An 18,194-nucleotide genomic window follows, 5' to 3' on the forward strand; every position below is an offset into this window, starting at 1 on the left:
ATTTCCCATGCATCGATTGTGCCCGTTGCCACTTGCTCCATAGTGTCACATCATATTTTCTGAAAAATCCCTTTGCCCAGGATTTTCTCCTGGGAAGTTAAGAAGCCTCTGAGAAAAAGGAAAACAAATCCTTTCTTATTTATCTCATTTGCTTCTCCTGTGTTGTGCTCACATGCAGAATGTGTTTGGAGATTGTTTACCAACAGGTGATTTTTTCATTGGGTTTCTGTGAATTGTTTTGACTCAATGGCCAATCAGGGTCAAGCTGTGTCAAGGCTCTGGAAAGAGTCACAAGTTTTCATTTTCATCTTTTTAGCATTCTGTAAGTATCCTTTCTGTGTTCTCCAGTATAGTTAGTTTAGTATTCTTTAATATAATATAGTGTCATAAAATAGTAAATTAGCATTTGTTGAATTTCTTCTCTGCCCATCTCTCCAATCTGTTGGGGTCTTTCTGAAGGGCTGCACAGCCCTCTGGGGTATTGGCCACTCCTCTCAGCCTGGGAGGATGGCATGTATTTTTCATTCATACTGCAGTGCTACATTTTAAGCAATAAAATTACACCTTTACTGACAATTTAATTTCACAGGGTTTGGGACGTGGAGACATCCATCAGGGACTTTGTGTTTTCTTTTAGGGGAAGATAACTTGAACCATCTTTAATGGTGTTTCCCCCCATGCAAAGTGCAGTGATGACCACCATGCACCAAGTTTATAGCCCTTGCAGAGCTCACTTGCAGAATGCAGAAGCAAGATCCTTGTAATTAAGGAGCTACAAAGATGCTAATTATCATGATTTTGTGTTCTTTCACGTGCTGCTTGAAGTGGGGACTTGAGTTTTTAAAATATTTTTTTATGCTAATGCTTTATTTGATTCTTTTTTTTCCTAGAGATTTGCTAAGTGTCAAATGTAATGACTTCAGGTTGAAGCACAGCACTTCTAATGGATTGTGTGACCTTCCCACAACCTCCCTGAGCAGCACCGACGAAATTTCCAGGCAAGCTAATTAATACACTGGTACAGCACCAGGCTGGTGAGCCTCCAGCAGCTTAGCTCTCAGCTGAGAGGATGAAATCCTCCTGCCCTCCCCACACCCACATCTCTCTAACAATGATGGATTTGGGACCTAATCAGGCATTAAAACAGAGGATTAGCGAGCTGCAGGCCGCAGCGATCGCGGCTCGGCTTACAGGGCTTGCAGGGGACTGGCAGAAACTGCCAAGCATGCTCCCAGTGAATTAATGTCTGTGTACCTGAAAAACCTCCGTGGGCAGCAGAGACTTCATCTATAAATGTGGTGATTTTGAAAGATCAGCAGAAAAAGCAGCACAGAACAGCAGCTTAGTGGGAAATTTTAATAGAGGAGCAGGTATAGGTAGGTGGGCGTGAGGCATTGAATACAATCCAAGTGCGGTACCACACCCCACTGTCTTACACCTAAACAACCCCCTTCTTGAAGATGGGGCTTAGGTAGTGCAGGGCCCACTTTCCTGTGTCCAAAACAAGGAACCACAGGAGAAGGTACCACAGGAGAATACATGCTCCTAGTTTTTCTGCTTTGACTACGCTCAAAGCAAGAGAAATTGAAGTAGGAAAAGGAACACAGCATTAAGAGAAGCAGGAGCTGGAGGTTTCAGTGTGGCCTTGAAGGAATCTTCTGTGGCATCCAGGAACAGCACCCTGGAGCCACATCAAAGCACTGTCACCTCCCCAGGTCCCCCAGCATGGTGACAGAGTCCATGTGAGCTGTGTTGTGCTCTCATAGCAGCTGAGTGTCTGCTGTGCTCTCAGTGCAGTGTAATGGAACTTCAAGAGGATCCCCTTTATTCTCTGAAATCTGTTGCTGGCCAGTGCTCTCAGACAGCCATAACATCAGCAATCTCCTGCTTCTACCAGCACATTATCCTGCTACCCAGGAAACCTTTGTCCCTCTCCTGTCCTGCTCACTGGATAAAAAGCACCAGCACTTCCATCAGTGGCCCAAGCCTCAACTCTCTGGGTTTGCAGGAGGCTGAAGGCAGAAGAGAGAACAGTTGGCAAAGGGATAGCAAAACAAAAGATCTGATAAAATAATTGAGGGGCTCAGCAAGTGGGACTGACAACAGAAGGGAAAGCAGCTGAAGAGAGGAAAGGATTTCAAATCAGCAGTGTCACTGGTGGCAGAGTGGAAGGCAGGCAAATGCTGGCCAACAGGAAGGTGCTTGTGACACTTCCCTTTTTCATATAGGCATAAAACCTACTTTAGGATCTTGTGAGGGCTCTGAGAGTCCCACAAGACTGCTTTGAGAGTCTTCTTTCACCGCATGTGCTGTGTGAATTGCTGGAAGATCCTGAAGTGGTGCTGCCCACTGGATTTGGCAGATGATGTTTCCATCAAGTGCCAGGGTGGAACAGAGTTTCACTCCCTTTCTCCAGTTTGTGCTCCCCAAAATCCCTCTGAGAACCAGGGTAACTGTCAAAGCAAGTGTGAGCTTTGCTTTGGAGCCACAGTGATGGGCGAACACCCACGGAAAGGCAGCCACTGAACACAGGGCACTGATGCCTCTTGCACATCTTGCTTTTTCAGAGGTGGACTACAGCTCCCACGTATTTCACACCTGAGACAAGAAAAGTATGTAAAATACACCTTCCACCTGCTACACAGGGTATCACTTTCTTTATCTCTTCTGCACTGGCAGCCCACCAGTGAAGGGCTCCTGGGGGATGGATTGTGTGTGGTCAGCACACAAAGCAGGCGCTCCAATGCCTTTACAGAGTGGGGTGAGGAGGGGATTGATAACTTCCCCTGCTCAGGAGCACTGACAGATGTGCTGTGTGCAGGAGAGAGACAAGGGAGAGCTGCCATCTGCTGTTGGAAAAATCCTGGTTCGTCTCACAGCCCAGGCACTGCTGAGAGCTGCAGGTGGCTCCTTCCTCCCAGAGGCTCCCACCACGCTGGGATGGCACACAGGGCATTATTCCACAGGGAAAATGGGAATCCAAACCCTGCACTGGGGAGGGGAAAGGTGTGCCCCGAAGATCTGCTTTTCTCAGGTGTGAATCAGGAAGAAGAGGATGGATTCACCAACCTTTCCAACCATCCACAACAGCAGCAAAGCAAAGAGGGGAGAAGGTATGGCAAACCCTCTGTGCCTCCAGGAGGGACTTCAGTGGAAAAATCAAGCCCATCTTCAAATGCAAGCCACAGATAGTCAATTAGATCAGTGTTTAGACATGACCTCTGCAGTGGATTTTCAACAAGTTGAGCATTCTGTATTATTCTGAAAAATTGGTGACATCCTACATTCTAAATTCTGGGTACTCAGGATGAAAAAAACCCCAATCACTAACTGAAAAGGCAGCTCATTTATTGAAATGCCATTCTGAGTCATTCAAAATTATTTATTTGCTTCTGGAAACATGTTTGCTTCTATTTTCTAAGTGACATTTTATATCAGTTCAGATAAATGTATTATTTTTTACAAGAAAAGATATGCAAGTATTTAATACAAATTAAAGAAAATATTTCAGTCCTTTAATAGCAAGTTAATGTTGTTTAAAATTTCAATTAAGTAAGCCCAAGGAAATCTGAAAATTCTGCATACAAAGGTATCTCTTGCTTATATTTTTTTCCAAAAGAAAAAATGAATGAAGGAAAAAGCAATCCATAAAAAACCAATCCTGGTCATTTACAAGGGAGCCACACAATTCAGTAATCCAGGACCAGGTCTTTCATAAGCAAACACAAAATTGTAATACAGCAGCATGGTGCTGATTTGACCTGAAAGTAAACACTTTTCAGTTATTATGCTGAATTTTTTCATTGCAAATTGGTATTTTTCAAAAGGATAAAAAGAAAAATATAATAATTCTAGAGTACGTGTACTAAACTCTAATGATTTTCCAGCAGGAATGCTGAGAGGAACAGTAATAATAGTTAAAGATCAGTGTTCAGTCAATTCAGTTGTTTGCAGTGGTGAATTTTTGAGTAACGGTGTTCTGCTCTGGCAGATGCATACCTGTGTGTCTGAATATAAGCTTATAGTCCATGTCTGAAGCTTTTGACCTCTTTACCTTTTAAATAAGGACTGAGTTATTCAAAACAAAAATAAGCAAAAGTAATAAACCAAGCCCCCATGGTGATAGTTCAAAAAGAAAATATTGATTTAATGCAGTAATTATGCACAAGGCCTGGTCTGACAAAACTATAAAATTCTTTATTTCCCCCAAACAGATAACAGGAATTTTATCCCACTGTACTTCAGAGGGGAAAATTCTTAATCCAAGATTGGTGATGCTTGTAACATAACCCAGTGTCATTTAAGCAGGAGCTGGTGATCCAGCAGCAGCTGTCACACACTCAGCGGAGCCCAGAGGCTGAACTCAGATGGGGCAGGTGAAATCCCCTTTGCAGGACATCTCTACTTCACACTGACCCTTTTTGAAATGAAAACCTCCCCAAACCACACCAGTGCAGGTTTTTCTTGTGTCTGTGTGCGTTTTCAGCAGCATTTGCCTGGGAGCAGGAGGCAGCTTGGTTACACCCAGCAGATGCTGCAGCCGATTGCTCCCTGCAGGGACCCAGGGCTGGCAGCTGGGTTTTCCCAGGTGGGCTGTGAGCTGTGCTGGGGAGAGCAAACAGCAGCGTTGCCTGGCCAGCCCTTCAGAGTTCCTGATGCTACCCTGGCAAGAAGGAGCTGGAGTTTCCTTTTGTTCCCACATTCTGGTGTCAGAGGCCTGTGGCAGCTTCTGAAGGTGCCCAGCTCTGCCAGAGCTCCGCTGTGCTGCAGACACACCTTGAACCTGCAGGGTTTGCAGAACCCACACAGCCCACAGGGTGTTGGTGCCGATCAGCACCTGAATATCCCTGCAAAGGTGAGACAGGTGAGATGGGACATGTGAGATGGGACAGGTGAGATGGAGCTCCATGGGACAGGTGAGGTGGGACAGGTGAGATGGGACAGGTGAGGTGGAGCTCCATTGGACAGGTGAGATGGGACATGTGAGATGGGACAGGTGAGATGGAGCTCCATGGGACAGGTGAAATGGGACAGATGAAATAGAACAGGTGAAATGGATCTCCATGGGACAGGCGAGATGGGACAGGTGAGATGGAGCTCCATTGGACAGGTGACACAGGATAGGTGAGAGGGACAGGTGATATGGTTCAGGTGAGATGGGACAGGTGACACAGGACAGGTGAGTGCACCCCCGGGTGCTGAGCGCTGTGGAGGAGAGCATCACCTCAGCCTGTGTGCCGCCTCTTGGTGGCCTTTCCTTCGAGAAGACACAGGTGAAAGCATAAAGCCGAGCAAAACAATCTCAGTCCCTGCAAGAAAATGTTGATTTCCCTGGAACACCGAAGGGAGAGCCCTGGGTGCCCGCGGCCCCGGCGGTGTCGGCGCTCGGGCTGAGTCAGCCCCGCCGGGCCGGTCCGACATCCTGAGCTGCCGCGGGAGGGCAGGAACCGCTCCGGAGCAGAAAGAAAACACATTTAAAAAACCCTTACAGGCAGTTGCCAATAAAGTTTCTTTGGCTCTGCGTCTGGGCATGGCTCCCAAATCCAGCCTCTTGCCCTCGGATAAAGCACCAGAGCCTGGAATGAGAGTCAGATGCGTGGGAGGAGTGCATGTGTCTGTGTCTGGGCTGGAAAACATATGAACTGTAGTGCCTAGAAAAAGCTTTTTACTTTGGGCCTTGCTCCAGAAAACCTCTTTCCTTGCTTTTACAACTGTCCCCTGCTCCTTGGGACTGCCCAGATGTTTAACCCAGCCTGAGGACAGGGAGCTGAGGAGTTTTCTTGGTGTCATTCCCTCTGAGCCCCAGGCCTGGGAGCAGCCAGCCAGCTTGGGGATGGGATGGGATGGGATAATGGGATGGGATGGGATGGGATGGTCACCAGGCCATGGGGTGACCCATGTGCAGCACTGCACCCACAGCTTCTGCCTTTACCTGTCAGGAGGGGATCAGGCCTCAGCCTCAGCAGAGACACCCAAATACCTGGAGGGCAAAAGAAGAGAGGAAGAGGGTTGTTGTTGGTCTGTTCCTACTGTTTAATCCTGAGGTTCTGTTAATGAGTGGACTGTATCCTGATTTTTAAAATCTGTATCCTGGAACTTTCCAGCTATGTGGGAATTTTTAGCTAGTCTCAAATGAAAGGCGTCCAGGAACGACTACAATCAAACGGCGCTTCCTTAGCCTGCCAGGCTGCAGCAAGAAGCTGAGGGAGGAAAAAAAGAGCGAATACTTTTCTTTTTCACATCCCAGTTTGAACCCCGGCCTCCTCCGGGGCTGTAGCCCGGGGGATGCGGCTGCGAGCGAGGCCCGGTGGGAGCGGAGCGAGGGCGGACAGACTGACAGCGGTCACGGGGGATGCGCTGAGCCTCCTCCACGGGCAGGGAGGCACCGAGGGAGGGCTTGGCTGTCCCCGGGCGGTGCCGGCCCCGCCGCCCGCCCCGCACACCTCGGCCCGCCCCTGGCGGCCTGCGGGCGGCTGTGGAGAGGCTGCTCGGGGAGAGGCTGCTGTGGAGAGGCTGCTCCGTGCCTGCACAGGTGACACCCCCCTGCTTGCCCAGGTGCCATCTCCCTGCCCGCACCGGTGACATCTCCCTGCCCGCACCGGTGACATCTCCCTGCCCGCACTGGTGTCATCTCCCTGCCCGCACTGGTGTCACCTCCCTGCTTGCACCGGTGACATCTCCCTGCTTGTACAGGTGACACCTCCCTGCCCGCAGCGGTGACACCTCCCTGCCCGCAGCGGTGACATTTCCCTGCTTGCACAGGTGACACCTCCCTGGCCCGGTGACACCGCGGGAGGAGCAGCCGCCTCCCCGGGGCAGCGCCCGCGGCTCCGGGCGCGCATCCCCCGCCCTGTCGCTCCCGGACTCCAGCGTGTCCCTGGGGCAGGCCAGGGACCGGCCGCACCCCTGCTCCGTGCCCGGCCCGCCTCCGAAGGAAACCCGGGGACAAACACACATTCGGGTCTGTTAAACACCGCGGCAGGTCGGGAGAGGAGCGTTTAGTGAGTGCTCTTTAACCCGCCCCCCAAACCAGCTCGGGAAAATGCTTGAGGAGATGGGGTTAATCTAACACGGCCAATGCAGCACGGTCTGTATCGTTTAAGATGCCAAACTGAATTTATTAGATCTGCCTCAGTTACCTACATAGCTGGAAATCCTGTGTTTTTACAGGATTCTAGTTGTTGGGATGGGGCAGCCCATGCCGGCAGAAATAGCATTATTTCAGTTTGCATTATTTGAGTTTGCATTATTTGAGTTTACACGAGGTGGATGAAGTAGTCACAGAAAATATTTTTAAAGTGTTGGATGCTGACTGTAGTTATTTGAGTTTGTCTCCAGTGTGCTCAGTCAGTTCTGAGTTAATAATCCAGCGACTTCTGTTATGTATTTGCTGGGTATTGTTCACTAATTTAATGGCTTTCTTGTGGTCTGGGCAGATAGTTCTGTGTAAATTTTAAATAATTTTGCCTACAGCAATTTTCAGTGGATAATGCTGGAATGTGTTTATTTTAACGCAGGCATTCTTTCTCCTACCTTATCAGCTATCTTTATTCCTACACAGGCCTTATCACAGAGGTATTTATTTATAATCCTTTCTTTGCAGGCTTAATACTCTGCACAGAAAGTGAGGCCGAATAACTGCACATGCCGAGTGCTGGAGGAGAGGCTGAAGGACATCCTGTTTTCTTTCAGCAGTGCTGTTATTCTTTGGAGTGAAATGAAGAATTTGATTTTGTTTTGGAAACACTCATATTTCTGATGCAGCTGAACTTCAGTAACCTTTTTGCAGTACAGATTTCAACAAAATATTTTTCTCCTCTTGGACAAAGATGCAGAACTTGTCAGCGGTAGAAAGTCTTGGTGACGCAGACACACCACACTGTGAGCCTCCAAAAGACCTGGCAGCTGGGGCAGGTGGAGTGTCTTTCCATGGAAATGGCTGTAGCTGGAATGAAAGGACAAGCAATGAAGAAATTGTTAATTTTGAAGCAACGCAGCAAAGCCTCCCTGCAGCAAACAGCGAAGGGAGAAGTTGTGAAGAGTTTTCTGAGAGCAGCTTTAGTCCCTCAGAACCCAGCGGATCCTGGGGTGATTTTGAAGGCTTCACGGAGCCCTTAGACAAATCAGAGACATTCAGTGATAACCTTGAAGTTTTGGTGAGTTCAGCAATAACTCGTGGAGCTGATGTGGGGCTGAGCAGCGGCGGCTGCAGCATTTCCATTTCTGCTGCCCTCGCGTGTGCGGAGCCATCTCTGTGCCATGGCAAGCAGGAGGCTTCGGGCTCTCTCAGTGAGGTACGTGTGCACAGCAAGCCAAAAACCAGAAATGTTTGTGTTTCTGCTTCCCACACCTCCGGGTCTGTATCTGTCTTCTCTGTACAGGGTAATCTGCACATGCAGAGAAATTGTCCAGCCACGTCGCAGCCACCTCGAATGGAACAAAAGCAACTTCTGTGCAGTGTTTGACAAATACTTAAGCTGTGCTGCTGGAGAGCTTTAAAGAATGTAATGCACTATTTTGCTTCTAGGCACCAGGAATAAGTAGGCACATAGGCAGGGAAGCACATAGGCACCATGAACCTTGCCCTGAAGGACATGCAGTGTAAAATTTAGACAAGAAAGAGCATAAGAAACAACAAATGGGGAAGGTGGGTGACAAAAGCAGGGTGGACAGAAATTCTGTGAGTTGTCTCACAGAATTGAAGTATTACTTATTGAAGTAAACCCACATATCATTGAGTCAGAAATTGGCGAAACCAATGTATTTTTGTTATTTAGTATACTCCCTAAATAATATCAACAGTTTTTCTGGAATTTTAGTCTGATGGTGACACACAAGACTTATTAGTAGAAATAATATAATTCATATTTTAGCATAGGATATAACATTCACTCTTACAATGTTACAGCTAAAATTTTGAGTAGGTAATGCAATGAATTCTTATCAGCACAAAAAAAAATTCAGGTAAAGGGTTATATATTGTTGGGGATAAATGTGTTTCCATGTGGACCAAACATGCATCAGCAAAGGGAAGGAAAGTTACAAAAGGGCAGAAAGAACATATTAATACAGAACAAAATCTCCTTGTTCTTACTACTTTCATCCTAAATGACGACATTTGAAAAGAGAGAACAATCAGCTAAGACTTCCGTGGGGTTAATCTGTAGCTGTAGTAACTTACTGCTTGTAGTCTGTTGGGTGAATTTTAGTGTGCATAGGGAACTGAGACTTTCCTGGAGCCAGGATTTCATGCCCTTTGCCTAGGAATTTTACTTGTTGCAGAGCTGTTACTAGTAAAAACACAAAGATGCAGGTGGGAAAAGCTGCCCACACTGATTGAATGTAGATACACAAAATACCTGGTTATTGGTGTGCACAAACAGAGAATTCAAATGTTTTGTAATGCTGGAAGTGGCAGACAAGAACCCTTCTGTTGGAGAAAGAGAATGTTGTAATGACTGAAGCTGAAATGGAATATAGCAGGTTGCTTGGTTTCTGTCCAAAAGCAGTAGATCTTAATCTTACTTTTCTTTTTTTGCCTTTTCTTTACTTTGCATTTGTTAAAGGCAGAAGGAAATGTCCAGGACGAGTTAAATAAGTTAACCATGATTAGAGTTTCAAGTTGTCTTTTCTCATCTCAAGGTAGAGAAAGAACCACAGAGCTGCTGGATATTCCTTGGAGTGTAGATACATGTGTAGCTTGTCCTTTATCCTTGTGCTTTTTGAGTTGTTAGTTTGAGATCACAAAGCCTTTGGACTGGGACTCTGGCTTCTGTATGATCAATAGAAAAAAGGCCAGGTGGGTTGGAAGGGACCTCTAGAAATCATCTCAGGTCAGAGGTCTGACCTTGAGTATTTATTGCTTCAGTTAGTTAAATTACATCAGTTGGGATCAGAATCATGTGCTTTAAGATGGAAACAATCATTAATTTCCTTGCAGTAGCTGGGTATTCTGCCTACAGGATTGAACACTTCCAGGGTTTTTCATGTGCTCTTTAAGCACTGGCCTTTGAGAGAGGGACTGGTGCATGTGTTTAAGCCATGGGGTATTTTGATATAATAGGATATAGAGGATTTGTTCAGAAAGTACTGATGTGAACTTCGTACATTGATTTTTTTTCATAATCAGTACAAAGCCACAAGATAAATGGAAATATACCCAAACTTTGTTGCAGAAACACTCACCGAAATAGACAGTAGTAAAGGTGATAAAAAAATCTCTTGATCCGTCTTGGCTAAACTGTAAGTCAGTGACCTGTATGTGTGTTGGGGCAGCACCAGGGCTCCAGGGAGCTGCTGCAGCTGAGGCAGAGCTGTGCTGCCCTCAGTGCTTCCCTGGGGCTGTAACTCCCCCCATCCCAAAGCCAAGAGCAGCTGCCTGGCTTTTCCCTGACTCCCATCCCACTTCACTTTTGGTGCCTACCTGGAAGTTGTTTGGTTTTTTCCCTCACCATACCTGCCTTAGCAAATGTAACTTCACAGAGCTCTGCTTCTTGAGCATCCACCAGGATCCTCCATGTTGTATCCCTGTTTGTAAATAATTTACAAATTGATTGAAAGCATTGTGACACTTTGGGCAAGATTCAAAGGAATTTACCCAGGAGTGTCTGAATGTCCCAGCATTGAATCATCAGGAAGGATTTTAGCAAGGCCTTACTTAGGAGGGAGCAGCGTGGGGCACAGATTCTGTTCCTTGAAGCATGGTCAGAGGTGCAGAAGCTCTACCAGCTCTGTTGATTTTGCCCATTCATCCTTAGATTAAATCCATACTCTCTCAGTATTCACCCCACCTGACTGAGTTCAGTGTAATGACACTGTGGAAATATTTCAGCTGTTCAAATTACAATTAAATGAAACTACAAAAATATGGAGTATCCATGCTTAGGGTTTTCAGACTAAATTGTTGATTGCTGGGCAAAAACCCCAAACTGACTGGTTCCATTCTTGAACACACAGTGTTGCTGCTCCTGCATTGCAGTCCCTGGGCAGGGTGGTGAAGTCAATTAATTTGCTTTTATTTGGAAAATTGCAGTAATTCCTTGCTTGAAGGAATAAAAGGATACAGCTTCCAAAGCAGATGGCATGCCCCTAGGATAGGATGTAAATTATGCATGTTCTCCCTTGTATATGTATTTCTTGGTTGTCAGATAACCCCACTTGGTAGCGCTTACTTCCACTCAGCCTGTCTGGATCCCTCCTGTTCTGTGGCCATTCCTCCAAACCTGCTCATCACTGCTTGAGGAGGAACAAGGGTTTAAATCTGGCTCTGATTTTTATCATAGCCTGGAAAAAGTTTGGTGCAAAGCAAGGATATAGAAACATCCTCACCCCAGCTTTTTTGCAGACTTGCACAGTGCAAGTATTTATTGGTAACTGTAGCATTTGGCAGGTGTGTTACATTTGAATTAGGGGTGTTTGAACACTGAGTTGGCAAAAGAAGCTGTTGAATTGATACATCAGATTTGACCTGGACTGAATTAGCTGAGCAGAAGGAGGAATTCCAAGTGTTAAATATGCAAGTCTGTGACCAAGATGCTGGGAAGTTAAAGAGTAAGGATCATCAGAAGCTCTGGGACTCTTGCTTCCTCTAATTCTAAGTACTCAAAATACTCAAAACACTGAAATATGAGCTCAGTCCCTCTACTAGTAATAGTAATAGTAATAGTAATAGTAATAGTAATAGTAATAGTAATTCTAAAACCAAGAAGACAATCTCTAGAATTATTGCAGTCTTTGGACTAGGTCCTTCATGAGCTATAGGGATGGCTTGTATGATGTATGTAATAAAAATCTTTTTTTTTTTTTTTTCTAGGAAGACCACAGCTATGAGGAGATATTTAAGTTGGGCTTTCCAGAAGTCTTTGTGCCACAGTCCAGAGAGTGCATAAGAAGCTTAGAGCAAGTTCTTGATGCAAGTAATGAAGATGTTTGGATTCCTGAACTTTTGAAGAATCAACTCTGGTAATGAGTTTATATTAACAGTTAAAAAAAAAAAAAGGAAAGGAAAAGCTCCTCATCAATTGCAATGTTTCATAATTTAGAAATCAGTGGTGCACTTAAAAATCTTTTCAGTACTGTGCATTCAGTATAGATCTGACCAGTTTTGTAGTGCGTTGTTAAAGGAAGTGGATGGTGTCTTAGCCATTGGAAAACAATGAAGGGAATATATCAAAATTACAAATTCCTGCTTAGGGTTTTTCCTGCTGTTGGTGTGCCTCATTATGACTAAGCCTCTGGAATGCCAGAACCCAACAGGCAGCCTGTTCTTCCTGTTTGCTTGTCCTTTCTTTACAGCACATCCCACTTATTTCTTCATCACTGGAGGCTGCTGCTTCCACTAACAACTTGCTTTTTTTTCCTCCCCTCTCAGTTTTCCCAGTTGGTAACTTCTTCTCATGTTTAACCAGATGTGCTTCAGAATCTGTGCTGCATCTGGCTTTTTCCTGGGCTATGTTAATAGCAATTAGTATCATTAGCTAAGCTTTCTCCAGCAACAGCTGGAACACTTCTAGCTCTGTTCCATGTTTTTTAAGGATCAGCAGCTTCAGAGCAGTATTGTAGTTACTGAACAGCATTGCAGTTGTTTTTTCATAACTTGGAGGCTTTGTGTCTAGAAAGGACTGTCAGACCTACTTGAGAAATGTCCTAAGACTCAGAAGAAATGTAGGTAAAACTTTTAATGTGGGCACTCTTTCAGCCAAGTTCCCTGCATATGTGTTATATTTTAATCAGCATCAAACTTGTGGAGAAATATAATTGTAAAGAGGACTGCACTATTAGGTAAAAACAAAAATTTCTGAATCTGCTGTGATGGGTAACTAAGGTAAATGACAACTGCAAGTTAAGTAAAGCCCAGCTGAATTTTTATCTGTGATGAATGCAGTGTAAGGATGCAAAGAACCACATCAGGGGAGCTCTCTCCTCTCTGTTTCAGCAGTGAGTGCCTTTGCCTTGTTTTGTGGGACAGGTGAAGTGTCACCTGTGGGATGGAGAAAGCCTTGAGAGACAGAGAAGGCAAAGTGCAGAGCTGACAGGGCTGAACTCTGCCCACATTTCACAGAAACAGCTGAACACTGGGAGCCCTTGGCATGTGCCAGTCTCTGGGATGTGCTTCTCCTGCCCCTCTTATCTGAGGAGCACAAACAAACACTTCTGCTGACTTACTGCCCCCACTAATTGTCGTGCCAGCTCATTAGCGCCCTGGGCTGGCAGCTTGGACAACTGTAAAGGAGTTTTAAGACAATTTGCTTGTTAGGTGAAGGTTAGTTAACAGCTGTGTGTAGTGAAAATACCTGTTGCATGTGTTCACTGGAAACCTCAAAGTGTGTTTTGTTTCCTAGCATGGATTCTGGAAATGTATGGAGAGCACTCAGGGACTCTGATAACGCCCCCAGCTCAAGACATCCCTGGAGTAAATCCCATTGCCAAGAAAACCTCCTGAGCGTTCTCGGAGTAGATGCAAATCAAAAGGTAATTGAACAATGGTTTTCCATTCTGCTAGCATAAACACTGGGCTGGGAATCTGATCTTCTGTGAGCAGGACCTGCAGATGCAGGAGGGACCAGATCTGGGTGAGTCACAAGGTTGTTTTCTTTTTAACAGGGAACTTTTAAAGACAATAGCTTAGTGTTTTCTCACCTTCATGTGTAAGTAACTATAAACGTGCGCAGGATCACACTTTAATTGTCTTTAGTGAAGTCTGCCCAGCACAGTTCCCTGTTATTAGCTTTGGTAGAGAGGGAGAAGCAGCTTTCAGGTGGTAGAGATGGAGAATCAGCTCCCTGGTGTGTGGGCAGCAGGATTGTTTACTTTTTTTGCACAGAGTGAAAGGAAACTGTCAGCCTCTAATATCTGTATTCACTTTCTGTTAAGTGAAAATCAGATCTGAATCAGAGAGGCTGTTACAGTAATTGCTGGATGATTTTACTGTGAAGAAACTGAAAGTGTGTTCAGCCTCCCCTTTCCTCACATTATTCCTCTGTCTGGTTTTGTGAGGCTTGAGGGAGAGTATGTTTTAAATTGGATTGAAACCAAACCAGCAGTGTTGAAAGATCTCAAATAGAAATGTCTCTGTTTAACAATCTCTTGTTTTGAGAAGGTACAGGTGTCAGGGATGGTTTGGAATTCAATTTTTTAGCTGGGGTTCATTAGTCACACATAATTTTCAGAAGTAACTATTTCAATTGATTATTTGAATGCTGTGGCAATGGGGTTGGCAAAGTAATGATTTTAGGGGAGTATTTGACTTTTCATGCAAGTTATATGCAAACAGAAGGATGGTGCTGAAGGTGGAAACCTGTTTTGCACTTGAAAAAGTCACTTTGTAGAATTGTAATTTAACAGGGAGAAAATTGGAGACATTTCTCTAACATAGCTAAACTCCCATTCTGTTCCTTTCTTCAGGTAGCTTAAACTTGCATCATTCTTATCTATTTATGGAAAACTGTATTGCTTTTAACATTACTGATTAAGAGGCATTTCTCAGCAATGCTTTGGTGCTAATTAAGGCTAATACTAATTGGAAATGGTTTTTTATTAATTGAAGTCACAAATTCATGTGTGTAGGTGATGCCTTGAGGAGCTACCTGGAGCAGAGGCTAGACAGAGTTAGAGAATAAATTTGGTATTTATTGAAATGCTTTCAAAGGAAACTCCTTGGGCAGTGCAAAGCCTTGCAGAGGCTAAACCCAAGATTGACAACAGTCACCAGTTTTCTCAGATGGATATAAGTTTGGTCTGCTTGCATATCAGAGGTTAATTTTCCAATTTTGGTTTCAGGTAATGAAACCACATTCCCCCAGTTTGCTTCTCTCCCCAGTTTAATTTTGTTTATATTTTTTGGGCCTGAAGCTGTGTTGATGACCTTGTTTCTCAGGCCTAAAAGGATTGTTTAGTCTGACCAAAATGTGAAGAAAGCTTGCTAGCATTCTATACACAGCTCAGAGTTATGCATTAATGCAGTACAGAATCTGAAAAATACAAAAGCTGAAACATAAGGCATCATCTGTAGAACTATTTCTGGCATAAAATTGTTTTAATGCAAAGGGAAACATGATAAAATGCAGCTTCAGAAAGTAAAATCTAGTGGTTGTAATTTGAGGGAAACCTCTTTAAGTTGTATGCATTGAAATCAGAGAGAAATGCATAAACAAATTAATAAATAAAATGCAAATTATGTTTTTTAGGACGTTTCAGAGAACCAGGCTGATATTTTTGAAGATTCAAATGTCAAAGATAATGAGGACTTTGGATTTGATGGATTCAGTGTTAATGATTGCAAAGCATTGATCCAGACCAAGGTAAGGGTTGCTCTGGGAGTGAGAACTCCAGAGAACCACGGAGTGTGTTCAGCATGTTCAGCATGCTCCTCCCTGCTGTTCCAGCTCATGGTCTCATGGAATGGCTTGGTGCTGGTAAAACTTTTGGATGTGGAGTTGGATTTTGGTCTTTGAAACCTCTTTGACTTTTTCAGAAAGGATACCTTGGCACTTGTGTGTTTCTTGCTGTAGCAATGCAAGCTGGAAGGAAAATTGTGTCATTCTCCATTGCTATAAAACACCTCAGTCACCTCACTTTGTTTTTTAGCAAGGTATTTTGGAGGAATATACTCAACCCAAGGTCCCTTCCTCAGTGCAGAATAAAACTGAGCAGCTGTTGTGGAGACAGATAGTTTGAGACACATTTTCATTGCTCTGTTTTATTCTATTTACTGCCTTGGACAGTCAGGGTGTATAACTGGTCTGGGAACCTGGTACATAAGAAATGATAGACTGGACAATTCAGAAATAAAACTTAAAAGGACTGGACAGCTCATTCCTTCATAATTCAGTTCTGCTTTCTTCAGTGAGCACATGAGGGGGGGATCACAGTGCCAAATCACATTGGAAATGTGTAAAATACAGGCACAAGGTTTAGAAAAAAGAGAAGTGGTTTGAGGTAGACAAAGAAGGAATAAAAGAAAAAAGAACGGTGGTACAAAGTTAAAGTAAAATATTTTTCTGGGATAGCCTTGTAAGGGAAAGAACAAACCCTGCAGCTTGGTGTCTCAAAGAAAAATTAATTAAAAACCATATGTTGCTATTTCTAATTTGAAGTAAGTCAAATCTTACAATGGGATGTTTTCCATTTATCTTAATATTTATGTCCATTTTTTCCCTCTAAAAAAATTCAAATAAAATTTTAAATATTATTTTAATGAAAATTTATAAAAATTAGGCTAGCATATGCAAAGTGATTAACCTCCTATTGGATGGAAAAAATTAACTAAATTTTTCTTTTCACTCAGCTTTCTGTGTCACCGGACTGCAGACATGGTCACCTTTTCACCTGCAACCTCTTTTTGAAGACCACGTCATCAAATGAAAACACACAGTGTATAACAATCCCAAGGAAAAAGCAGATTTTTTCTACACACAACCTAAAAATGAAATTTTTCGGTAGTAATGTTTGTTGAACTAAATGCAATTTTTTTTCTTTTTTTTTTTTTGAACTGAATGCAGTTTACCTTCATTTTGTTACTGACTTGGTACTATAGACTACAGACATTCTTTAGCAAAGTGACAAATTGCTGTATTTGAGGGACATAAGGCCACATTATTAGAAAACATTTCTCCTGTTTAGTTGAGAAGTCAAATTTTGTAATTTTGCCCTGCTACATTTTGCTGCAGAGTCATGTCTCTTACAGTAAATGCTGCAGCTGCAACCAGGGTTGGAGATAACTCTGGTGGGCTCTCCTGAAATACTGACCTTCCAGGCCTTAATCTTCAATCAAAAACCTTCTTTCCCAAGTCTCAGGTGTGTTGTAATGTGCCTTGCCCCCATCTCTCCTCATACTGCTCCAGTGTGGATCAGCTGAGAGCTGTGGCTTTGCCACTGCTGGCTGTGACGAGAAGAGCCTTTCTTCATTTGGGGACTTTGAGTGGGGTTTAGAATAAAAGTGTTTTAATTTCTGTCTGGTGAAGCCTGCTGTGGTGACAGGGGTGTAGGCAGCAGAATGCTTCATTCTGGGATGGATTTCTGGCTGAAATAAATCACCCTTTGAAGCTTTTTGAAGCTGATTGTCACAGGACATGGATTCATCCAGCCACACTTACACCATGCACACCCTGCTTGTAAAAGCTCAGCAGTGGTGCAGTTCAGGATGTGAATAATGGTGTAAATTCCTGCCCTTTTAAGATTTTATGGAAACTTTCAAGTGTTGCCCATCTTCCTGCATGCCTGGGTGCCGCAGGGGATGCACTGCACTGTCACTCAGGAGAATCCCTGCTGGTTCCCTGCCAACTGCAACAGCTTCATTTATTCATTGGCAGTAACTTTTGCACAAGTTACTGATCTATTTGCTGCTCTGGCCATTCTGAATATGGAGATTTTATATGGATTTCTGTTTTAAAGAGATGATAAGCACGGCAGCTGATATTTTATGTGTTGAAAGCAGCGAACAAAGTTGGGTGTTCCAAAATGAAGTCAGTTAATTATTTAATGATGTGCATATTCTCTTCTTAGAATTAAGAATACTGTAAAGCACTGGCAGACTTCAACCCTCAATCTAGTAAACTGTTCAGCAGTGACTTCACAGTTGCTGTAATAACTTCAGTAATGCTGATGATACCTCGGTGCTATTAGCATGGGGTGAACTCTGTCCTGCTTACTCAGTAGATGGAGCAGGGCATTTGGAAAAATGCTCTTTAAAGTGGCTCTGCAGCTCCCCTGGCCCTGGAGGGAGTCCTGCAATGCCAAACTAGAAACTCCATCTATATACCAGAACAGGATTAACTTTTTCAGTTAACCCTGGATTTGAATTAATTTCCAGTTTCCCTTATATTCTTTCAGAGCTCATAAACATGTATTAAATAGGTTTAATTAGTAGTCATAAACTCACAAAATGTTAAATTGCCAGTAAATGGTGAATGAATAGTTGAGGTTAGTAAGAAACATTATTAAAATCAATTATAAGATTAAAATCCCATTTTTATGCCTTCAGACAAGCAGAGGCCTGCAGAGGGGCTTTAGGGGGCAACTTGTAGTGTGTAAAACATTCACTGATGCATCAGAGCCCTCTTTTCCTCTGGGCTTTCAACTCTGCCTTTGCTTTTGTGAGCACTGGATGAATGGATGGAAAACTGTTGGGCGCTGTTGCTCTGGGAGAAGGGTGAATACGTCATCTTCCCCCATATTAGCAGATTTTACAGCCCTGT

The 18,194-nt window shown here is 43.9% G+C and overlaps 2 protein-coding genes across 2 annotated transcripts in view; one reads left to right on the top strand and one right to left on the bottom strand.

Moving 5' to 3' along the window:
- The window catches only part of LOC128943777 (protein AHNAK2-like), a 127,911-nt gene extending 121,326 nt beyond the window's left edge, over window positions 1-6,585 (bottom strand). Inside the window, exons 1-2 of the mRNA XM_054286688.1 lie at window positions 6,228-6,585; window positions 5,490-5,576 (exon numbers count right to left, since the gene is read on the bottom strand). Coding sequence (XP_054142663.1) covers window positions 5,490-5,576; window positions 6,228-6,585 — 445 coding nt within the window. The remainder of the gene's footprint in view (window positions 1-5,489; window positions 5,577-6,227) is intronic.
- Window positions 6,586-7,829: 1,244 nt separating this feature from the next.
- Window positions 7,830-16,855, top strand: CLBA1 (clathrin binding box of aftiphilin containing 1). The gene is made up of 5 exons (XM_054286937.1): window positions 7,830-8,294; window positions 11,813-11,961; window positions 13,341-13,470; window positions 15,186-15,299; window positions 16,286-16,855. Exons 1-5 carry the CDS (start codon window positions 7,830-7,832, stop codon window positions 16,451-16,453), a joined length of 1,026 nt encoding a protein of 341 aa, XP_054142912.1. The 3' UTR covers window positions 16,454-16,855.
- The last annotated feature ends 1,339 nt before the right edge of the window (window positions 16,856-18,194 follow it).

Source organism: Melozone crissalis, unplaced genomic scaffold (genome assembly GCF_028551555.1).
Source record: "Melozone crissalis strain CALT ecotype California unplaced genomic scaffold, PUWL_Pcris_2 ptg000056l_1, whole genome shotgun sequence".
NCBI classification, from domain to species: domain Eukaryota; kingdom Metazoa; phylum Chordata; class Aves; order Passeriformes; family Passerellidae; genus Melozone; species Melozone crissalis.